Genomic DNA, 23059 nt, shown 5'->3' on the forward strand with positions numbered 1-23059 from the left:
ATGTATATTGAGATGTTTTAAATTTACAGTTGAAGTAGGATTGTCTTACTATGAAGTGTGAACAAACCTCAAAAATAAATAAATATTTATTAAAAAATGAAGTAAAATGAGACTAAAAAATCACCCACTTTTGAAACCTAGTCACACAGTGCTTCAAAAAATATACCACAAATGCAACCCTTGCCACAGCAATGAAAAATAAATTACTTTTACAGTTTTACTCCCATCTAGCAGTGTTACTTGGACTTGAGAGTGAGATATATGAGTATATATCCGACACGATATGCTCAACTTTTCAGAGTTTTTTTTTTGTTCCCATATAATTGGAGGTCCAAGCCCCGACATCCATATTCGAAGAAGTGTCGCACAAATATCGAATGTGGATACTTTAAACGAAATAAAGAGTCGGGATAACATAAGTGGCAAGTGCATAAAACCTGATCCGTGTATTTAACAATTTCGTGGTAAGCTGAGATCCTGCAATGCTGCAACTTTTGAATCAAACTTCATGCATTGCTGGCCACTTTATCCTCAATGTGGATGCATCTGAAATATTAATGTCATATTCAGTCAATCATGAGCAAAGGACTAAAGCTTTAGGATGTCACAGAAATAAAACTTGATAAACTAAGTAGAGCAAGGCATTAAATCTATGTTACTCAGATTGGATACGAGTGTGTTCAAGTTTCCTAGATGCTTTAAGGGTCATATCCACGTTTCGATGTCTAGATATACATCGGACATGGGGTAATTCAAGAAAAAACATAGAGTTGGAACAACATAGCATTGGAGTAAATGCTTAATGAATTCAACAGCATGGTAATGGAGTTACAAACAAATATGGCAAATATTATGATCAGCTTAAGCACATTTGGACATGATAATGCAAAACCAGACTTTCTTACTAATGGTAAAATAGATGCAGTTGTGCAGACACTTCCAGTTATCTCTCAAATGCCTATTTTCATTGCTTCCTATTTTCTTTTCTTAATCCTACAAAACTCGCATTCCACATCTGTAGATCCATGACCTTACAGCATTGGTTTTTATGAAACCGGAAAGAAAATATCAGCTTGAAGTGGAAGCAATTTACATGAAACAAAACAAACACAAGGCATCGTTAAACATCAAGAAGCATAATAGCAGTTTCCACCAGCAGTCAGTCGAGGAATGCAAATTTATAACAGATGTGCAGGATCTCCATCAAGAAGAGATTATTTTCTTCAGAGAGACGTTTAAATGCCAATATGCCAAGTAAAAAGAACCAATTTAGAGTGGTCCTATGTCGTTAGCATGCTTACCGTGTAATGATACACATAAACCTCATGAAAGAGACATGTTCCTACTCCTTAACCCAAGTTTCCTCAATTCTCTTAACTCCTGAAGTATCCCTTGAATAAAAATCCGTCCCTCATTTCCATCTTGAAGAGATTTTAGACAATCCTCAAGAAATTTACAGTCGGCCACTAGTGCTTCCAACTTCTCATGAAGGTCGGAAATTTCGTTTTGAAGACTGACCAAATCATTTTCGTTGCAATCCTCAGAACCCTTCAGTCCATTGGAAACAAAATGATTGTTTCCCTTACTAACCACTTGATCTTTGCTTATTGAAGTACTTGACTGTTCCTGAGAAGGAACGCTTCCATTAGACACTGATGAAGCTTTTTCAACCTCAGGATTTGCATGTTTATCCTTTTCATCAATGAACTCTTGCGGATGTTGGTCTCCGTTTGCTGCTTTATCAAAATATTCCCCATCAGAAAAGTGTGGTGAAGTCACGTGATGAGCAAACCTGATAACTCTCATCTCCAAATCTCGCAGACGTTCATAGATGTACAACTTCTCTTCTTCAAGTTGTGACCATGCAGATTTGGCTATAGGATTATCATCCTTTACGGAAGATGTAGTCGTACTATACACAGAAGCCTGTCTATTGATTAAGTTGATGCTTGCCTCGGGTAAAATCTCCATCAGTGCTTCATCTGTTATGTTTAATCTGTAAAATTCAAGCTCTGATTCTAGATCTTGTATTTCTTTTTCCTTTTCTGACAGAAGATCATTAGCTTTATCCAGGGCATCTCCATCGTGATCCGCTTGCTCATCCATCATCCTTAGGTAATGCACGGTCTCCATCTGGAGAGCCGACTTTTCTTCTTGCAACCTTGTAATCATAGCCATAGCCTGATTGGCAGCTATCGCAGAGGCATTTCTTTCTTCCTCCAATTCCTTGTATAAGTCATTCACACACTTCCTATAATGCTCATTTTGCCGCTTCAGCCTTTCGATTGGATCTTCACCTTCAATTTCATTGAAAGTGATTTCATGCAAAGATTCGAGGCTGCCAAAATCACTTCTTTGAGTGAAGTAGTTATCAAAACTCTGAACCCCATAAGGATTGGATTCATCAGTTGCCTCAAAGTCATCATCACTATGACCTCGTAAATGAATTCCTTCTCCAGAAGAATTCTGAGCTGGCAATGACTGCTCTTTGTTAACGCCAAGGCTACCAAATTCACTTGTTTCCGTAAGGTAGTTATCAAAACTATGGACCCCATAAGGATTGGATTCATTAGTCTCCTCATCAAAGTCGTCACTATTATCTTGCAATTCGGGACAATTGTTAAATGATAATTGAATCCCTTCTGCAGAAGAATTCTGAACTGGCAATGACCGATCTTTGTTAACTCCATTATTATATGTGGGCATAGGTTCTCCCGTAACAAACATAGGTTCACTTTTTTCTTCACCACAGACAGGTGGCGTATACACAACACGAGGATGTACCAAAGCAATATCATCTACAAATCGATCAGTTTCAAAATCAGCTCCAGATGATTTGCTTATCAACTTCAGGGCTCTGTCCTTGTTGATAGAAATATTTTCATTTTTACTTGCTTCAGTAACATCTGCCACTACAAATTTCCGATATTAAGCCATATAAGATAAGGCCAACACATAAATAAACATATACACGTAGAGAAAGGGAGATAACTTACACTTTCTCGATGATGTTTCGTAAGGATTTTCTGTATCATCGACTGACATGGGCTTATCAACTTTCTCAAGGCAGGATGATGCAGGAATATCATCTAGAGAAATAACCTCTGGCAAAACTGAACGATTGGATCTCTGATCAGCCAGCTGCTCGTTACTGTCACAGACATCATTGTCGCTGAGGACATCAGGAGGAAAACATCTTACATCATAGTGCTCACTAGCATCAGACTGTTTTCTTTTAGCCGAATCACTGTACAGTCTTTTAGATGGAGCTTCCAGAGCAGAGTGAACTAGATATTCTTTTTGAATCTTATACATATCAGGAACCATACAACTGCTAACCTCGTCTTCAGAAAATGGAATCTCATGCTCCGATTCAGAAGTGATCTTCAGCTCAGTGTATCCATCATGAGACGGAGGATCAAATCCAGTTTTTCTAAAACAAGTCTCCGCTGGTGCAGAAGGCTTCTCCTTTATCTTCTTCGCATCACTTCGATGTCTTAAGTGACGTGGCAAATTAATGTTTGGCTTTTCAACCGCAATGCCACGTGATTTTATGAGGGGTAGTCCTTGGGCGTTTTGTCCCGGAGTCCAGGTTTCATTACAACATAAACACACATAATAGCCAAAACCTGCAGGATCAATCCCCAAGTTTCCTAAAGAAACCCTATGCATGTATGAGTTGGATTTGGTATCCTCAAAGTGTGATGAGAGACAATTCTCACACACACTACGACCATCAACCAGCTTCCCATGAATGCTGCAGGCAATCAACGATGAAATCTCTGATCTATGCTTGCTGCAAAATAGATTCCAATAATATCCGGGTTCTTCACTTCTGAAAACATGATCAAGCCTAGAGCATACAATGCAAGGCGATTGCAGTCCACAATAATGCGCAAATCTGGTCAGCAGGTAAGATAAGGAAGCATCAACAAACAGCAGAACGATCAGAAAACATTCACAAGCAGCGGACTTGAGGACGGTTGCAAACCCCTTCAAAATCCTTTGAATGTGTGAAGTATCGCCTACTGCCATTTCCCCAATAATTTCTCTAGGATACCACAAGGTTCATAACTCGATGAATACCATTAAGTCTTGATCGATGCATAAATCAGTTCTTAACCTTGCAATAAAAAGCTGACAATCCCATCCCCGATTCAATGCGGCAAGCTTTGATAACAAGATAAAGAAACAATCAATCAAGTCAGCAATAACCCCACTTGACAAAATGAACAAATATCAGATGCAAAACAAAGTTTCCAAGCTATCAAAAATGTACAAAGAAATAAAAATGAAAAACACACCCACAAATGCATATACTTGAACACACGAGACGATTGCCATAACGGTGTATTTCGCTTCAATTCATTCGACACAAATAAAGATAACAAACAAAACTCATTCTAAGAATGTAAGAATTTGCAACCATATCAAATTCAAACCTTCAAAGGCAATAACAATCAAGTGAAATAAATCCTTTAAAGGGTAAAAAAATCAAAATGTTTTAAAAGGAAAATGTGAATTTCTTGATAACCAACAATTAAAGAGGACAATGGAGACAGTTTAGAATTGAATCAAACAGTAAACTGCAATCAATTGACATGTGCAGTATAATGATTGGGATCATCAACCAACAATGACAGCAATTAAATTAAAATCAAAGACTTGAAACCTACCCTATTAATGTAAATAAACAAAAAAGAAAGAAAACCCAATAATCAGATCCATTGAAACAGCCAAAACAACACATAGGGAAGCTTTATAATCCAAAACCCAATATAAAAATGAAATTTCAACCACATATTTTTCATGATGAAAAGCTTGAATCCAATAAAAAAAATGAGAAAATGATACCTTATGGGGGAATTGAGATGGACGATGATGGTGAGGACTAGGAGGAGGAAGAAGGAAGGAGAAAAAGAAAGGAAAAAAAGAGGAAATGGAAAGCTCTTAATTTTTTCCCGAGAAAAGGACTGACCGTTGAATCCAACTGTTATGATTAATTCAGGAAAAGCTCTAAAATTTTACATTTTGGTTTCTCTATAACTATTATAAGCTTCTGCCTAATTAATCATACAAAAAAAACCATAACTCTGCTTTCTGCTCTTTTCTTTTCTTCTCCTTCTCTCTTCTTTTTTATAGGGGTAATGTAAACCAATGCCAATCATATGCGTTCATGGATGAGTCAAATCGAACTGTAACTCATCCGAATTTAACCCATTTTTACTGTCAAAATTAATAGGGTAAATTACAACAATCATCACTAAACGCTACTATCTCTCTAATTTCATTCATTACTTTAAATCTGTTCAATTTTCTCACTGAATTTAATACAATTAGTATTTTTTGTCATTCGACCGTTAAATATTTAATGAAATTAAAACGATACTGTTTTAGAAAAATAAAATTTTCACCAAAGCGACAACATTTTGCATCTATATAACAACTCATATATAACATCGTTTAATGAGAAAACGGTTGAGTTACAAAAAATGCTAATTGTATTAAATTCAGTGAAAAAATTGAATGGGTTTAAAGTACAAAGAATCAAATAGGAGAGAGAATAAAGTTCAGTGATGATCACTGTCATTTACCCAAAATAATAATAAGAGTTAATCATATCGTGTCCTCAAACTATAGTTTTAATTTTATATTGATCTTTAAATTTTAAGATATTCTAGTTACATCCTAAAACTATAAGTCTATAACAACTTGGAATAATTTAGGTATTTTGAAGAAATATATAAAAGATCAATAATTTTTTGAATAGTTTACATCCTAAAAAAATTTTCCTAAATGGAGACCTTGATGAAGAAATAAATATACACGAAATAATTTTTTGAATAGTTTAGATTATTTCGTGTATATTTTTTAAATAGTTTAGATACATCCTAAATATTTTTTGAATAGTTTAGATTATTTCGTGTATATTTATTTCTTCATCAAGGTCTCCATTTAGGAAAATTGTTTTAACATCTATTTGATGTAATTCTAGATTTTGCACAGCGGCAATTGCAAGTATTATTCTTATGAGTGTTATTATTGAAACAATAGAGTATGTATCAAAATAGTCAAGACATTCCTTTTGTTGGATACCATACACTTTATATTGTGTATATGACAATCCATTCAGGATGTAGTTCGGCATAAGAAGTCAGAATGCTCTCAAACTTTAATAATAGCAAATGTGGTAATCCTCTCTAATAATAGGACGATCATCAAATATTTGGCCAAATATGACTAAATAGAATATCTTATGTTGTCGTATCTTAAACTTCTATCCATACAATTTCATAAGCTTTTCGTTGTGGCTCATGACCATTGACGCCGTTGATTTTTAATCCAAAATATGAGAAAAAACAACACTCCATATTGCGAGTTTGATGAACCGATAGGATTATCCATTGCTTCGTTTAAGACGTTAAATTATAATTAATAATACTTATAACAATAAATCGAAATTAAAATTTGATTTATTCTACCAAAAAAATTAGATAGAAAACTAAAATTTTGAAACAAATCAATAGCAAAGTTGTTCAATCGACTTCTATTTTAAATAATAATCCGTTAAAATCTTGATTGCTTTTAAACATAGAATAAAAAATTATAATAAACATAAAATTAATTCTCGTTTATTTTTTAATTTTTTATCGAACATAATCAATGTTATGAAACAAAATAGTAACCAAAGTTGCTTTCACGATAATTTCTGTTAAACAGATTTATCCACTTTGAGATTTTAGCAAACTCGTTAAGATGGCTAAAAAAATCCCGAAATAAATTTTCATTATCTTGATTTTCTCATAATTTTCGAATCATCTCGGATTAAGAAAGATAGAAGACCAATTCCTTACGAAATGGAACCTGAAAAAATAAAATAAAATAAATTATTCTTTTTAAAAATAAATAATAAATATATAAAAATAAAAATACTCCTTTTTATTTTTGGTCTTTTGACCGAAAATAATTGAGGTATGTCGCTACACAGTTTTCTTATGACAAATTTTTAACCGCTCTTTTAGTGCTTGAGTTTGTTGGTTGTCTATCTCTCAGGATACAACAACTAGATAAGAAATTATAGTAGCACATCTATAGAGATCATGTACTATGTCATCGCCTTTATCTATCACCGAAAATTAATGGAAGAGTTATTTTTTCTTTCTTTTTCTTGAATTTTGAGATATCAATTATAAGAGATTTCAAAGAAAAATTTAATCAAATCAGATATATTTTAATATTTAAATTTAAATATATAATAATATCTTTTAATTTAAAATATTCAAAAAATATACACACCTTCTATTATTCAAACTAAAATAGATATTATTTTAGTTTAGAATATTTAAAAAAATAAAATCTATCTTTAATATTGAAATTTAATAAACAATAAATACCTTTTAATTTAATATATTTAATGATTAATACTAATATTCAAATTAATATATCATTTAAATACAAAATAATATAAATTTAATTTAAATATCAAATCGGTCGATAAAATTCATTAAGAGATGTATCATCACAGGAATGGAAAATTGAGAGCTCCAATATCATCTCATTCTTATCCTACAATCAGACTCTATACTAAAAGTCAGTATTTTTATCCTACAACTGAAAATACTTGATTCTCTCATTCCACGATCATTTAAAAAGAAAAGAAACAATTCGGAGCTCCAATTTCAACTTAAAAACACGTCTAAAAATAACTTCAACACGAACTTAAGGTTTAATATCCGACGCTTTTTTCTTCGCCCTACGTGGTCATCCTCTTGTTCTCTCATCTCTTTCCCCTCTTAGTCGTTGCTTTCTTCGCCGGTGACTTCACCGCCTTGGACTTCACACTCTTCGACGGAGCCTTCTTTGGAACTGATTTAGGAGTAGGAGTAGGAGCAGGAGCAGCCTTCTTTCCAGGAGACGTCCTTGTTGAGGTCCTCGCAGCCTTAGCCGGCTTGGCCTTCGGCTTTGCTGCAGATTTTGATTTCGTAGCTGCAGCAGCAGCCACCGGCTTCGTCTTTTTTGTAGTAGACTTAACCTTAGGAGCGGGCTTTGTTGATTTAGCCGCCGGTTTAGTCTTCGCCTTCGGAGCATCTTTTGTCTTCGCCGGAGCTTTGATGGCTTTCTTCGTACTCTTCACTTCCTTAGGCTTCGAAGCAGGCTTAGCCTTGGCTTTAGTCGCCGTTGGCTTCTTCGCAGGAGCAGAGGCATTTGCGGCCGGCTTCGATGACTTAGCCGGCGGAAGTTTAAACGAATTCTTAACCTTAACCAGTTTCCCGGCGGCCACAAGCTTCTTCAAATGAACGAGCAAAAGCTTCTTGAAATTCGCTGGAAGATTCTTCTGTTTCTCTTCATTGAATTTAGTGATGGCGTACTGACTCGAACCGGTCCTCTCTTTCAAACTTACGATCGCATCCTTGATCATCTATAACAGAAAAATCAAACATCAACACATGAACAGATTAAAGTTTAAAGGTTAAAAAATACATTAAACTACTATTCAAGCTATGAATTACCTCTTCGTACGACGGATGAGACGGAAGAGCTCGGGGCTTTTTGGGAGCCGCCGGCGCCTTCTTGGCCTTAGATTCTTTAGCTTTCTTTCCTCTGCCGGATTTCGCGGCGGGCTTCTCTCTGGCCGATTTCGGCGCCTTATCAACCGCGACGGTTGCCATTCGAGATATTAACAACGAAATTGGGGGAATCTAGAGATTCGGGTTAGGGATTCGTACGAAATTGGGAGGAATCGAAGGTTGATGCTTACCGATAACGTCGGCTGAGAAAGAAAGATATTTAATAGTCAAATGTGAGTGAGACGATATCTAAAAGACGAAATTTGATTGGTGGAAAGTACTATGACACGGATCGCTGTGGGTTTTAAGTTTGTATACTGACCGTTAGATTAAAGGCATTATCTACGGTCACAGATGTGAGGAAATAGGAGGGGAATGGATTGGGGGAAATGGGGAAGAATTGATGAATTTGGGAATTTTAGTTGTGCTTTTGATCTCAATTGATCTCATCCTAGATTGAGCTACAATTCATGAAATTTCATGAAGTTTTTTAAATCGTGTAGTTTATTATGTAAACTTTCTTATGAATGTTTTTATCCATACTTTGTACAATAAATTTGGAAGGGTTGATGGTTGACTATTCATTTTTTTATTTAAGTGAAAAGTTATAATTAATTAAATAATGGTCGTTGATCAATATTTTTTTATGAGAAATTTGAGAGTATTAGGAGAAAATAAAAGTATAACATGAGGAGTACTTTCAAATTTTTATTTTAATTGTGACTGATAAATATTTATAGTGATTTTAACTGATGATATGATCATTATGACTACTAATAAGTTAACAAACTAAATATATATTACCATGCATTAAAGATGACTCACAGGTTATGATATTTTTATGTCCGACGGGTGATATGTTCCTTAAAAGATCTTGTAGGTGTAGGATTTTAACCAAAGATCCCAACTGACGTAGAAAATATTAATACGTGGCTTAATTTGATACATGTGTTCAAAATCGTTCATCATATTTATAGAATGCCTTTCAAAAGGACCTCAATTTTCATTTTAGATGAAATTTAAAGGAGTCAAGTTGTTAGTAGGAAGGCATTTGTTTAGAATCTCTTAACTTAAATTCTTTTTGTAACGAGGGTTTTAGGAATCTTGTTGAGAGCCTTTTGACTTGATGGAATTTTATTTTTTTTATACTTTGTCATTTTCAGTTTTATCGACTGTTATTTTACGTTTTATTATTTGGGCGAGCCTTTAGCACTTTTTCTTTATTCGTAGAACGTTTAATTCTGGTTGGAGGTATATTAACGCTTATTTGGTGGAGGATCTTCTTGCCCTTTGCGTTAAAATTTCTAGATCTAGATGAAATTATCTATGCATCCTTATATACACCGAAAAGATTCTTAATGCTTAACGGTGTACCGAATAGGCTTAATATTACTCTCAATGTAGGGTATGACCAAAATTTTATTAATACTTCAAGACACGTTATATAACGGTGTTTTCGTTATTTGTTTAGAGTTCTTTCACGTCCCATGAATATTATTCGAAGATATCTCAACGCTTAATACAAAGTTATACTTATTATTTCGGTAAGTGCGAAGTGAAATTTTACTTGCCTCGTGTTATTAGACGGAGGTTCTTCATGCTTAGAAAAATGATTTTGTTATAGAAGTTTTCAAGACAGAAAATCTCATCGCTTAAAGTGGAGATGTAATCAGAGATGCTTGTAAACTTTGGCGTAAACATAAATGGAGATTTTCTGGCGATGTATTATTTAGTGTCGAAACATAACGCCATGACAGAGCGGAGATATATCCATCATGTCATGGTGTAATGGTTTTTTCACACAATAGATCATTTCACGTTGAGACTTTGTTAGAGTGGAGACTCTTAACTTTCTCTGTTGATTTTAAGACATGTTCTTGTAGCATAAGAAATCTCATCTCTTTAGTATTATATTGATTTAGGTATATAGGATGGTTGATATTAAACTTTATGGACTCATTTACTCTCTTTTTATTAGATCAATGATAATAAATCAATGTTTAACTAGAAAATCTTATACAGTGTAATTAGGTTAGAGATGAACATTTGACTCAAATCTGATGAAATTTGTCCCAATTCTATAGTTTATTTTTATGAAAATTCATGATCGTTAGGTCTTTTTAAAAAGGTGTAACTGGGTTAGATTGTGTTTGAGTTCAGGATGAAAAATCTTTAATCCGAGATAATTTTATAATTATCCTTTATATATTTATGGATAATTAAAATAACAATTTTTTTTTACTTTTTTAAATTAATTTCAATGTTTTACCTGATAAAAATAATAATAATATATATGTGTGTGTGTTTTAAGTTGGGCCATATGTGAGGTTTTACCTAAAAACTATTCGATTTTAAGGTAGGGTGAAACCTTCTTAAATTCGAATCATATCAAATAACAATATGAAGGGATGTAATACTAGGTTAAGTTTGGGGGCTAAAAACTCAACTTGACCCGACCTATTATCACCCTAAACTAAATCCTATCTCTTCTAAAAAGTATTTTAATAAATCCAAATAGTATTGGACGATGATATTATAGGCCCAATCATTGTGGTTTGAGTCATAGGCCCAACCATTACCAAACCACGCTCCACAAACACGCCCGAAGCGTAAATATTAGCAATACACCAGCTTGTAATTGCTTCGACTTTCTTCTCCAAATCTTCTTCTCTTTGTTCACTTGTTTCAAGTAGTTGCCGTGAGTTTGAGTCTCGAAATCTCCTCTCGATCATGCTTGCTCGGCTCGCGTCCCAGCGTTTTCTCGAGATCCGTCAAGCTTTCCGCCAATCTTCTCAGGTATTCATCCCCCTTTACTTCTTTCTCGTCATTTCCGTAATTTTCTGCTCATCCAAACACCTCCTCGATCTCATTTCCCTCTTCCGCAGGCGTGTCGATCTTTATCCACGGCCTTGAACTATGTAAGTTCCAATCTTTCAACATTACAAATTTTCCGGGATTTTCCGTTATTAGAATAAAGATAATGATTGAATGAATTTCGGTTTTTCTTTTTCCCTGCAGCATCTTGATACCCCAGATAACAATCCCGACCTTCCATGGGAATTTTCCGAGGCGAACAAAGCTAAGGTTAGTACAAATTCAAATGCTTGCAATTGGAGTTATGGTTATATTTTCTCCATCATTGTAGTTTGAAAAGCTTATGAATTTGAAGGTATTAGTAGATTGGGTAAAAATTTGAGGAGCTCTTGTGAAATCCAATAAGTGTAAGATATTGAAATCGTCCCATAATTGTGTGCAATATATGTACGGACTTAGGAATGAGGATATCGACTTCCAAGGATCTTTTGAATACTTAGGAAAACATTAAAAAAAATTAACATTATTGTATCTGTCGATCACACCGAGTCCAATTATCATAGGCTCGAAGAATTCTATGATAGTAGAATACATGTTTTTCTCTCTTCTTACATCAATCTCTTTTGAATTTTATGTAAGTTGAATCAGATTTAGATTTACCTTTGGTGTTTTAAGTGCCTTAGTAATTTGTAACGTTTTTAAAATCCAAATTGATTATGGTCTTACTCCAAACTTTTTTATGCAGGTCAAGGAGATATTGTCTCATTATCCATCCAACTACAAGCAATCTGCTGTTATTCTTTTGCTAGATCTTGCTCAGCAGCAGCATGGAGGATGGCTTCCTGTTTCAGCAATGAACGCTGTATGTGGCATGAATAATGTTAAATAAATTTGATTGCATGCATTAATACTCTGCAGTTTGTACGTTTCAAACTTTTAGAAAGTCCATGATATTTAGTTATTATGAAGAATTAGACCTATGATTCTTTTGGACTTGAAAACTAACCACCTTTTGAGGCTGAGTGTGGTATTTTTTGGGCTTAATATTAAATGTTTTTGGTTTCTGGTTTGCAATAAATACGCTGTTTTTAAGCCAAAATGCTTTACAACCTTGTACTTTATGACATATGTATGGTTTTTAGGATTGCTTTTCCATAAACTTTTTGTTCAAGTCCCTTTTAAGTACTTTTGACAACTTGAATAAAAATTTCCCAAATCATATTTATTATATTTTCAACAATTTCCGGGGGGATCTATTTTCAGATAAATTACTAATGCCCTTTTAAATACCCCTTTTTCCATATTTGGTAGCATTTATGCATGTTCTATGTTGCTGGTAAACTCTGAGCAATCACTAATTTGATACAGCTGACTGCTGACATGATACTAATATCCAGAAAAAGGGATTAGTAGTGTTAACCAACCAGCAAAGTTGCTTAAGATTGTCCTATTATTGTGCTTCATTTTTACTGCACCACTCAAAGCAGAAGGGGAATCCTTAAGCATGTTAGTACTGGACTAGTAGTACCTGATCTTGTGTTAATATACAATGTGATGTGACTGAAGATTAAAGTTGATGAATGTATAGGGCCTCTGAGGAAAGGAAAAGTTGATACAACTTTAGGAGTACAAAGCAAGATAATTACAACTAGAATTGTTTGAGCTGAGGTTCAATTTGATTGTTAGACTGAAATACATAACTGTGTCATTCCGATATTTGGTTAGATCTTTTAACCACTGTAACAGTGCTTGCTTTAATCACATTTTGTGGATCACCTAATAATATTCAGGTTCTTATCTGTGGCCAAGCAAATTAGTTAAAATAATATGAAAGGGTGCAGTCCTTTTCTTAATGCAAAAGCGCATGAGTTTTGTTCTGAATCAAACATGCAATGGCTGTGCAGGTTGCGAAGGTTATAGAAGTTGCTCCTATTCGTGTTTATGAGGTTGCAACATTTTATTCAATGTTCAATCGGTCAAAGGTAAGAATTATATCTTTATTTGGCACCTTGAAGCCTCTTTATGGCACTGTCAAACGACAAAGTTACAGTACCTAGTGTTTGGTCAATTGTTCTCAGGTCGGGAAATACCATCTCTTGGTTTGTGGCACAACACCTTGTATGATTCGTGGTTCACGAGAAATTGAGGAAGCCTTATTGAATCACTTGGGAGTTAAGCGCAATGGTAAGTTTTGTAGTTATTCATACTTAAATTTAGACCTCTAGCAAAACTCATGTCAGAGTTTGACATTTTAGATGACATAAATATTGAATACCTATTGTTTTGGTGTTCAGAGGTAACGAGGGATGGTTTATTCTCAGTTGGAGAAATGGAATGCATGGTAAGTCTTTTCCTTTACCTGTTACCTGTACAGATCTGTATTTTCTAAATTAACCTTTTTGCTTCTTTTTTATGGTATATATAGTACGAATGGAAGTAATCATATTTATCAGTTTATGGCGAGTGTTCCCAGAGGATTTCTGGAGAACAAATGCATGAAAAGGGTTTCTTCCTACAATACCAGAAATTTTGTTGAGTAGCTCACTAGTCGGAACGCATGAAAACCTGTTTATGATAACCCGTAGGGTGTTTTTGTTGAGAAAAATGCAATTAGGAGTTCGCAGTCTATTCTATGCTGACCTTTTTTTCATTATTAGAGTGGCAAGTGTGACATTTTACTAATTCCTGCAGGGATGTTGCGTAAATGCTCCTATGATCACTGTTGCTGATTACTCCAATGGATCTGAGGGATATACTTATAATTACTATGTGAGAATTCCTTTCAACTTTCTTTTGTGGGGGAAAGAAGCTCAAATGTTGGGGTGTTGAATTGAACACCAAACCTATTGGATGCCACCTTTTATTAATGGTTGCATGAACTAACAGAACTAAACCGGGTTTAAACCTAATCTTTCATGTTTAATAATGCAGGAAGATGTTACTCCAAAAAGAGTTGTTGAGATAGTTGAGCTGCTAAGAAGGGGAGAGAAGCCTCCGGTAAGTGCAACACGTTTTCGTTACTGGAATTTATCGGTTTTTGCTTCCATAGTGATGCAACTAATGCAAGTTTCAATTTCTCTCCCATATTTCAGCATGGCACTCAAAATCCTCAGCGAATCAAGTGTGGACCAGAAGGCGGAAATACCACTTTGCTGACTGATCCAAAACCTCCCCCATGCCGAGACCTCGATGCCTGCTAATGGTAACATGCCAGTGCTGTCTTGAATAATGCAAAGCTTGGATTCTTCCAGGCGTCTTTGGGTGTATTTTCTTGTTCAAATTGTCAAAGATCAACCACTCATATAATTGAATTTTCCCTGCAATTTCAACTTGGTACAAGCTACGAGACGACTCGAATTGCTTTGTATGAAATGACCGATGTTGATGTCCTCGCTGCTATAATTAATTGTTGTGGGTATTCAAATACCTTGACCATCGGATTTTCTCCGTTACAACTGCCTTGAATCATCACTGAAGGTGACGTTGTTTAGTGTTATTCAGATTTGGTAAAGGTGATGTAGTTCAACATATTTGAATACGAACATAGAGGTATGATCCTCTACAAGACTCCGAATACTTAAAAATTTTAGAGAAGAATTGAACATACTTAAAATAAGATTACAAATTTTCGCTAAAATCATAATTTCATAAATATGTTATAAGTAAACATTTTATTATGCGTTAATCATGTCTTAAAGTATTATATTTACGACATTTCATGGACATATGTTAATATAATTATAAAATAAGATCGCATGACTGCGTGGATAAGATGACGAATAAAACTTGAATCGAGAGCAGAAAATGCAATGAAAGAGGTGGCGATGGCGATTTCGACAAGATTAATTAAATAATTAAGACTTATCGCATGGGATCCTAAAAATAGCGACGAAACTTCTTTCAAGTCGTCGTTTCGTCTGGCATTCACATTTTTCAACTGCTTTCGCTATCTGTATTCTTTGGTGGTGGATCTGAATTTTTTTTAAAGGTGGACATACCTATATTTACAATATAGGATGAATAGAATAAAATTTTAAGATGAACAAAATCAATAATTAAATAAAATAATTCGAATTTTACATAAAAGCATTTATATTTGAAAAAATTTAAAGGCGAGCATTTACCGACCCTAACGGCCATGTACATCCGCGAGTGGTCTTTCGTCCCTAATAAAGCAAAAGTGAGCTGTGCTGAAACTCTTTCTTTTCCACCACGTTAAAAGCTGCCGAGAATAAACGACGCCGAAATTGGACGTGATTGATGCCTCTGATTTTATGTATATTCACAATACCTGTGCTCGTAAATTATCACAACTGGTTCGATTCTCGCCTTGACCGATAATTATTTTGTAGAAAGAATAATTTAGATTATTTTGTAGAAAGAATAATTTAGAGAAATAAAGTACCAGTAATATTACGGATAACAATACGTGAAATTTCATAAAATAATTAAAAAATAAAAATATGTACCTTTTTATGAAAAGTCTAAAAAAATTACGTTTGAAAATGATTTTTTTTAATATTGACGATAAATTACAAGAAATTTATACGATAATAAATTAAATCCTAGAGCATTCTTTCTATACATATATGTATAGTTGTACTAAGACAGTAATTATAATAGAATAAAAATGTATCATCCTTTGTATTTCCTGTGATTTTATCCTTTTGAGCTTTTCATGTAAATCTTGGTATTTCTTTATTTTTTTTCTTTTTTTTATTGTGTTTATTTATTTGTCGATAATCGTTCTGATATTAAAACAGATTATAATAGATTTAACTCTTTATGTTTTCCTATCTTATTTTTGTAATATTATATTATATTTTAGTTATTTTTATATATTCTACCTGTATTTATATAGTAAAAGGAGGGCCGACATTGAGGCCGAACTCGGTTTCCTTCAAAGAATCGTTGGGTAAACAAAATTTCTTCATTCACACTTGGCTTTATGTGTACTCGACGGTCAACCGTCAAACCATCAATTCTGATTTTTTGTTCTAAATATTTGTATTTTCAATCCAATACTTTTAAATAATTAAATCAAACATTAGATTTTATGTAGGTTGCTTCATCATGTAAATATAAGCATAAATATAATAAAATTTATTAAATGTATTAAAATATTTATTTGTATTTAATTTTAAATATTAGTAAATTTATGCATGTTTATAAATTAAATTATTTAAAGAGTTCTACCATTGAAACCACTCTTTAAATTCTAAGATGTTAAAAGATAAATAATATATACTACTATTATTATTATTATGTTAAACAATATTATATGATGTTTATTATGACACAATTTTTGTTAAAAAAAGTTTATTATGCTACGTTTGTGTACATTAATATGCATTTTGATATTAAATTTTAATTTTTATTAAAAGATTTCTAAATTCAATTGAAAATAAATTTAAAAGTAGGGTTAGATATCAAGTTATCAACTATCTATTAGTTTAATAAGATTAGATGTTAATTTTTTTAAATAAAATTAGAATTTGTTCTTCATATTGTGAGTGAAAAAAGATTATATTAAAAAATTATTTTATAGTTAATATAAAATAATTGATCAATAAATTAAGTATCGATAATTATAAACAAAATAAAATAAAATAAAATAATGTTAAAGCAATTTTTGATATGTCAAGAAGGATGGTACGAAGGCGGAAGTATTTTCGTCGCCGTCTTTCTCGTCGTCGTCGTCTCTGCATTCAGCAACTTCCGACAGGAGACTCAATTTGATAAGTTGTCGAAAATAAGTAACAATATCAAAGTTGAAGTTGTTCGAAGTGGTCGTAGGCGACATACATCGATATTCGATCTCGTTGTTGGAGACGCAGTCTTTTTGAAGATCGGAGATCAAATTCCGGCAGATGGATTGTTCTTGGATGGATATTCATTGCAGGTGGATGAATCAAGCATGACGGGCGAGAGTGATCATGTGGAAATAGATGCATGCATGAACCCTTTCCTTTTTTCGGGTTCTAAGGTGGTCGATGGATACGGTCGAATGCTCGTAGTGTCGGTCGGAATGGACACCACATGGGGCGAAATGATGAGTTCGGTAACCGGTGATAAAAACGAACGGACGCCGCTGCAAACTCGCCTCGATAAACTGACCTCTTCGATCGGAAAAGTCGGTCTTGCAGTGGCATTTCTAGTGCTTGTAGTCTTATTAATTCGTTATTTCACTGGAAATACGAAGGATGACTATGGCCAGACAGAGTACCGTGGTAGCAAGACCGATGTCGACGATGTCTTGAATGCGATTGTTCGCATCGTTGCCGCTGCGGTAACGATCGTGGTTGTGGCAATCCCGGAAGGTCTACCACTGGCTGTCACTCTTACACTTGCTTACTCGATGAAACGAATGATGGCTGATCAAGCAATGGTCCGAAAACTTTCGGCTTGTGAAACAATGGGCTCGGCTACGGTCATTTGTACCGATAAAACCGGCACCTTGACATTGAATCAGATGAAAGTTACACAGTTTTGGCTCGGGCAAGTGTCCATTGAGGATGATCTTGCCAAAGGAATTGCTCCAAATGTTCTTGAATTGTTCTACCAAGGAGTTGGTAGCATCTGCGAATCGGTATCGGGATCCCTTCCCGAGTTTTCGGGCAGTCCAACCGAGAAGGCAATTCTATCTTGGGCTGTTTTAGGCTTGTGTATGGATATGGAAAAGTTGAAGCAACAATACAGCATTCTCCATGTTGAAACCTTCAACTCTGAGAAAAAGCGTAGCGGGGTTTCAGTTCGGAGAAAGGCCGATGAATCGATTCATGTACACTGGAAAGGAGCTGCAGAGATGATTGTAGCAATGTGTTCACAATATTATGAGAGCGAGGGGATTAGACGGGCCATGAATGAAGGCGAAAGGAGCAGAATCCAAACTATAATCCAAGGCATGGCAGCCAGTAGTCTACGGTGCATTGCTTTTGCTCATAAGCAAGTTTCGAAAGAAGAAGCGGAAGATTATGATGATCGGAACGGAAAGACACATCAAAGAATAAAAGAAGATGGTTTAACGTTGCTCGGGATCGTTGGTTTAAAGGATCCGTGTCGGCCAGGGGTCAAGAAAGCCGTGGAAGCTTGTCAATCTGCAGGGGTGCGCATCAAAATGATTACCGGGGACAATGTTTTCACAGCAAAGGCTATAGCTACAGAATGTGGAATTCTAGGACCAGATTACCGGGAAGGAAGCGGAGAAGTCGTAGAAGGTATCGAGTTTCGGAGTTACACACCTGATGAGAGACTAGAGAAGGTAGACAAGATCCAGGTGATGGCAAGGTCCTCTCCATTTGACAAGCTTTTGATGGTACAATGCTTGAAACAGAAAGGTAATGTGGTTGCGGTCACAGGGGACGGCACTAATGATGCTCCTGCACTAAAAGAAGCTGATATCGGGCTTTCAATGGGCATTCAAGGCACCGAGGTGGCCAAGGAGAGCTCGGACATTGTCATATTGGATGACAACTTCAGCTCAGTTGCCACAGTTCTACGATGGGGCAGATGTGTGTACAATAACATACAAAAGTTCATTCAGTTTCAACTTACCGTAAACGTGGCAGCCCTCGTAATCAACTTCATTGCAGCGGTTTCAGCCGGTGAGGTTCCCTTGACTGCGGTTCAACTTCTATGGGTGAACCTCATCATGGATACATTAGGTGCACTTGCCCTTGCAACGGATAGGCCAACTAATGAACTCATGCACAAGCCACCAGTCGGTCGAACAGAACCCCTAATTACGAATATCATGTGGAGGAACCTCTTAGCACAAGCCCTATACCAGATAACTATTCTCTTGATCTTACAATTCAGAGGTGAATCGATATTCAATGTGCACGAGAGGGTAAAGGACACACTTATTTTCAATACATTTGTTCTATGCCAAGTTTTTAACGAGTTCAACGCAAGGAAGTTGGATAAACAGAATGTTTTCGAAGGCATACTTAAGAATCGATTGTTTCTCGGAATCATCGGAGTAACGATCGTTCTTCAGGTCGTTATGGTGGAGTTCTTAAAGAAGTTTGCAGATACAGAGAAGTTGACACTATGGCAATGGGGAGTTTGTATCTTACTTGCGGCATTTTCATGGCCGATAGCTTGGTTTGTCAAGCTCATACCTGTTTCGGACGCACCCTTATTCGACATCGTTAAGCAGGCTATCACCTGCAGGAAACGTTTGACACCGCAGGCTCGAGACTCGATGTTGAATCCAGTAAGTCTCTGAAAGAATAAGCAAATAAACTGTTCAGAATCAACACTAACAACGATGTAATATAAGAAACAAGGCCGAGAGAGTCCAATCCGATCCTAACCCTTCTCTGTTCTAGAACTCATATCATATATCTTAGGCACATTCATTCCACCTTTGGAACTCGAAAATCCTATCTTACTCGGATCAGCCCAGTTTTAACACACTGCCAGCATTTGTTATGCGAACGATACCATGAACGGTACTCGAGCCGTCGTATCCCGGATTCAGTGCAGGAGGGGTTTGCTCTAACTTTACATTTGATTTTGATTCCTCTAGCTAATTGCCAATGATGGTTCTATTCTTATGTATGGATTTTTTTGGAGGTTTACTCCTTTGGGAGCTGCTATATGTGTATGCATATGCATATTTTATATGTTATATGTTATATGTTATATGTATTTGTATTTGTATATGTATATGTATATGTATATATACATGTATTTGTACACGTATATATATATATATAGTCCATGCTTGTAATATTGACGTTATTCAGAACAGAGCGATTCAAATAGAAATTATATTGTTTGAGCTTATTGGATTAGGATAGAATGGGTTCGTTTATCTAATTAAGCAAAGAGTGATTAAGTATGTTGAATAGGCTTGTTTATCTAATTAAAAAGAGGAGATTAATACTTACTTGAATAAACATATTATTCGTACTTGAGGTTGAGTAATTAAAACATTTTATAATAATCAAATATTAGTATGTAATCGATTGATTCCGTAACTATTCAATTTAAATATTAAAATTAAAATTAATAATTTATATTGTTCGAAATTAACTTCAAAACGTGTCAAATTTGATTGTTTTATTCAAACCTAATTCAAATAACTTATGAGTAAAAAAATTTCATTTGAATCTCTATCTTGTTAATAATCATCGGTTAAAGATTGTTTTAGGTTTTGTCTTTCATAATCATTAATATCTTTATTATTTGACTTATCTAGATCGAATATTATAGAAGTACAATGTTATGGGATGATTTTCTCAACCTAATGTCTTTCGTTCAAAACGTTAAGATTTGATCCCTGATTTCATTTAAGAAATCTAACGTCACATCCTGTTAAACCCGCATGTAGTGTTACTAATAATTAAGAATAGTATTTGTTTGGTCCAAAATTTCATACATGCTTTAAGGATTACACGATTGGACTATGCAAAGAGAATTTTAACACCAACGTATTCCTCCGCAATAGCCAGACCAATTCCAACAAACAATTCAAAATCCCCAAACACATTTTTTAGCTATACAATTTCAACAGACACTACTAAAAATTCAAAATCTATTTACATTAAAAAAAACAGTAGAGAGAGATTTTCAAAAGAAATATCCTTCACTGTCAAACTTACAACAAATCCGTGGCCCTGTAATTCTGCCTTTGACGATGGAGAGCACAAGCCGCCGGGCATATGCTTGTAATTTTCAACATTTATATGGAAGATTGGGAGGAGTTTCCCATCCCCTTCCTCTTATGAAGTTACCTGGCCAGCCCTGTTGTCTTGGTTTTCCTTTTCGAAAAATCACATTATGGCTGTTCTAACAGTATCACCCCAGATTAAAATATTTCAGGTTGACACCGGTAACGTCCAAGACAGCAAATTTCCAGCGGAATTACCGCTCAGCAACTGCTTCATGTAAGCAGTTATGTGAAGGGCAGTAACCGGATGTGCGTGGAACTTCAGTTCCTTGTGAAGCATCAACCTGTATTCTGGTAACTTAGACAACTGTAACACTCCTGCTCCACTTCTAGTGTATTTGCTTAAGGTGCGCACTTCCTCGGTATAGTGAATCATGTGCCAGACCTTAATGGCCCCACTCTGTTGACTGGTTACATACCAGTTTGTATCCAGCCAATACGAGAAGGTGCAGCTCGTCAAACATTGTATAGTGTCGGACGGCAGCTGCGATGTGTTAATTACTGCTAGACAATCTCCATTGATGCCCCAAACAGCAAACAGAATTCCAGCAGCTGTCAAAATTTCCCCGGTTAAATCATTCACTTGGACTGCAGAAATAGGTGCTGGGAACTTGGGAAGCTGCCTGATGAATCCGAAGGAGCTAAGGTCCCATATTATAACACTGCAATCATCCGATCCACTCACAATCAGCATATAAGGCTCACTGACATGCTGGCGAGTGATTTTGGCCTTGTGAGCACAAAGCACATTCGCCAACTGTAACCGTATCAAGGCTCGAGGACCCTCCGTACTGATTCTCCAAACGGAAACCGCACCATCATCAGCGCCAGTGACCAAAATCTAACCATCACGGCTAACACCGACACACAGAAACTGGTTCCCCCAATGAAGATTCTCATGTACCGAAAGGAGTAGATCTTGGTCATAGGTCATAAATCTCAAGCTGCGGTCAGGAAAACCCCATGCGACATATTTGGTAAATGTTCGATGCTTCAACGAAGTACTTGCCCCACCAATAAGAATTTTGTCATTGAGAGTTGCGATCTGAGTAATGGAAGATGAGCTTTTCCGTATTGCGTGTGCAACAAGATTAGCTGAATGCTTAAGAAGGTGAGGAGGAACCTTTCTGTCAGACTGCCTTTTCACGGGGGGGTTTTGAAATAATTGCTTCGGTGTCTGTCCGAAATGGTTAATCTGAGCTAGAATGGAAGCTTTCAATAAAGGATCTGTAATTGGATCGATATCAACACTCCCCTTGTATGTGTAGTGGTAGAAAACATTGACAGCTTGTTCAGACGCCTGTCAATTGTAAAAATTTATAGAGAATCACAAGCAGAACAATAAGAAGACATATTCTAGGAGTGACATGAACTCATCCAGAAAGGGAGCAGAACATTGACATGAACAACCAAGAAAATGAAGGGCAGAAAAGGAGCACATTGGGACCATAATAAAGACTTTTCTTTCTTCAAATTAAAAACAAAGCAAAAAGAAAAAAAGGAAAGAAGTTGCTACCTGCAATGGCAACTCATCCAGAAAGAATTATAGCATATTAAATTAGCGGCAAAATCGTACCATTGAAAACTTGAGAAATTTTGTTATATTTCTCAAGCATGTGAGTGCGAGTCTTAGGATGAGTAGCAATTATTAGAAAATGCAGGAGATAAGAGGTCAAAATATGCTTCACAGAGAATGCCAACACCAACCTTTCCTCTTTGTTTATATCCAAAAATGAGGTCTATCCAATGGTGCAGATTTTCTGAGTCAAAAGCGGATTCCAAGGATTCTCTTTGCCTCCGTATGAACTCCGTAGCACTACCTTTAGCCCAAGGAGGTAGGCGAACATCACCAACCCTCAATGCCTTTAATTCTTATCCCAGAAAATTTTGCTGAGGCAGCAATATGCTGCACCCACATTGTTCCTGCACATTGCTCTAGTACTTTATTTATTATATGTTTCAATTCGACCATCTTTGTTTGCTAATTGCAACATTGATA

The 23059-nt window shown here is 35.4% G+C and overlaps 4 protein-coding genes across 6 annotated transcripts; 2 read left to right on the forward strand and 2 right to left on the reverse strand.

Annotated features, from left to right (window-relative positions):
• Positions 1–5097, reverse strand: LOC120172458 (myosin-binding protein 3-like). 2 transcript variants are annotated; one of them, XM_039179912.1, is made up of 4 exons: positions 4855–5097; positions 2997–4170; positions 1302–2912; positions 1–546 (listed from the first exon to the last, which is right to left on the reverse strand). In XM_039179912.1, the coding sequence occupies exons 2-3, from the start codon at positions 4033–4035 to the stop codon at positions 1324–1326; spliced, it is 2628 nt and encodes an 875-aa protein (XP_039035843.1). In that variant the 5' UTR covers positions 4036–4170; positions 4855–5097; the 3' UTR covers positions 1–546; positions 1302–1323. The 2 variants fall into 2 exon arrangements, with proteins under 2 accessions (XP_039035843.1, XP_039035842.1); XM_039179911.1 differs by having other exon boundaries at positions 2997–4219.
• A 2515-nt stretch (positions 5098–7612) lies between these two features.
• LOC120172509 (histone H1-like) lies at positions 7613–8669 on the reverse strand. The gene is made up of 2 exons (XM_039179958.1): positions 8511–8669; positions 7613–8419 (listed from the first exon to the last, which is right to left on the reverse strand). The coding sequence occupies exons 1-2, from the start codon at positions 8667–8669 to the stop codon at positions 7778–7780; spliced, it is 801 nt and encodes a 266-aa protein (XP_039035889.1). The 3' UTR covers positions 7613–7777.
• Positions 8670–11205: 2536 nt separating this feature from the next.
• On the forward strand, positions 11206–14786 carry LOC120172459 (NADH dehydrogenase [ubiquinone] flavoprotein 2, mitochondrial-like). Of its 2 annotated transcripts, XR_005520970.1 has the most exons (11): positions 11206–11363; positions 11453–11485; positions 11586–11651; positions 12127–12243; positions 13286–13363; positions 13460–13565; positions 13676–13722; positions 14073–14150; positions 14313–14378; positions 14474–14655; positions 14688–14786. XR_005520970.1 is itself a non-coding variant. In XM_039179913.1 (10 exons), the coding sequence occupies exons 1-10, from the start codon at positions 11298–11300 to the stop codon at positions 14579–14581; spliced, it is 765 nt and encodes a 254-aa protein (XP_039035844.1). In that variant the 5' UTR covers positions 11206–11297; the 3' UTR covers positions 14582–14677. The 2 variants fall into 2 exon arrangements, 1 of the variants encoding a protein (XP_039035844.1); XM_039179913.1 differs by lacking the exon at positions 14688–14786 and having other exon boundaries at positions 14474–14677.
• A 2212-nt stretch (positions 14787–16998) lies between these two features.
• LOC120172510 (calcium-transporting ATPase 12, plasma membrane-type-like) lies at positions 16999–21758 on the forward strand. Its single transcript, XM_039179959.1, has 2 exons — positions 16999–19561; positions 21661–21758. The coding sequence occupies exons 1-2, from the start codon at positions 16999–17001 to the stop codon at positions 21756–21758; spliced, it is 2661 nt and encodes an 886-aa protein (XP_039035890.1).
• Positions 21759–23059: the final 1301 nt, after the last annotated feature.

Source organism: Hibiscus syriacus, unplaced genomic scaffold, assembly GCF_006381635.1.
Source record: "Hibiscus syriacus cultivar Baekdansim isolate YM2019G1 unplaced genomic scaffold, ASM638163v2 tig00111851_pilon, whole genome shotgun sequence".
Lineage (NCBI taxonomy): Eukaryota > Viridiplantae > Streptophyta > Magnoliopsida > Malvales > Malvaceae > Hibiscus > Hibiscus syriacus.

What these genes read in the sequence shown, in the direction of transcription:
- LOC120172458 (XM_039179912.1), bottom strand. Translation starts at nt 4,035, where the DNA reads ATGGCAGTAGGCGATACTTCACACATTCAAAGGATTTTGAAGGGGTTT. An exon ending in CGAAACATCATCGAGAAAGT is followed by an intron (nt 2,913 to 2,996) that starts GTAAGTTATCTC and finishes GGAAATTTGTAG; the next exon opens with TGGCAGATGTTACTGAAGCA.
- LOC120172509 (XM_039179958.1), bottom strand. Translation starts at nt 8,669, where the DNA reads ATGGCAACCGTCGCGGTTGATAAGGCGCCGAAATCGGCCAGAGAGAAG. An exon ending in CTCATCCGTCGTACGAAGAG is followed by an intron (nt 8,420 to 8,510) that starts GTAATTCATAGC and finishes TTTCTGTTATAG; the next exon opens with ATGATCAAGGATGCGATCGT.
- LOC120172459 (XM_039179913.1), top strand. Translation starts at nt 11,298, where the DNA reads ATGCTTGCTCGGCTCGCGTCCCAGCGTTTTCTCGAGATCCGTCAAGCT. An exon ending in CCGAGGCGAACAAAGCTAAG is followed by an intron (nt 11,652 to 12,126) that starts GTTAGTACAAAT and finishes TTTTTTATGCAG; the next exon opens with GTCAAGGAGATATTGTCTCA. An exon ending in CTTGGGAGTTAAGCGCAATG is followed by an intron (nt 13,566 to 13,675) that starts GTAAGTTTTGTA and finishes TTTGGTGTTCAG; the next exon opens with AGGTAACGAGGGATGGTTTA.
- LOC120172510 (XM_039179959.1), top strand. Translation starts at nt 16,999, where the DNA reads ATGTTAAAGCAATTTTTGATATGTCAAGAAGGATGGTACGAAGGCGGA. An exon ending in GGCTATCACCTGCAGGAAAC is followed by an intron (nt 19,562 to 21,660) that starts GTTTGACACCGC and finishes CTGCAGAAATAG; the next exon opens with GTGCTGGGAACTTGGGAAGC.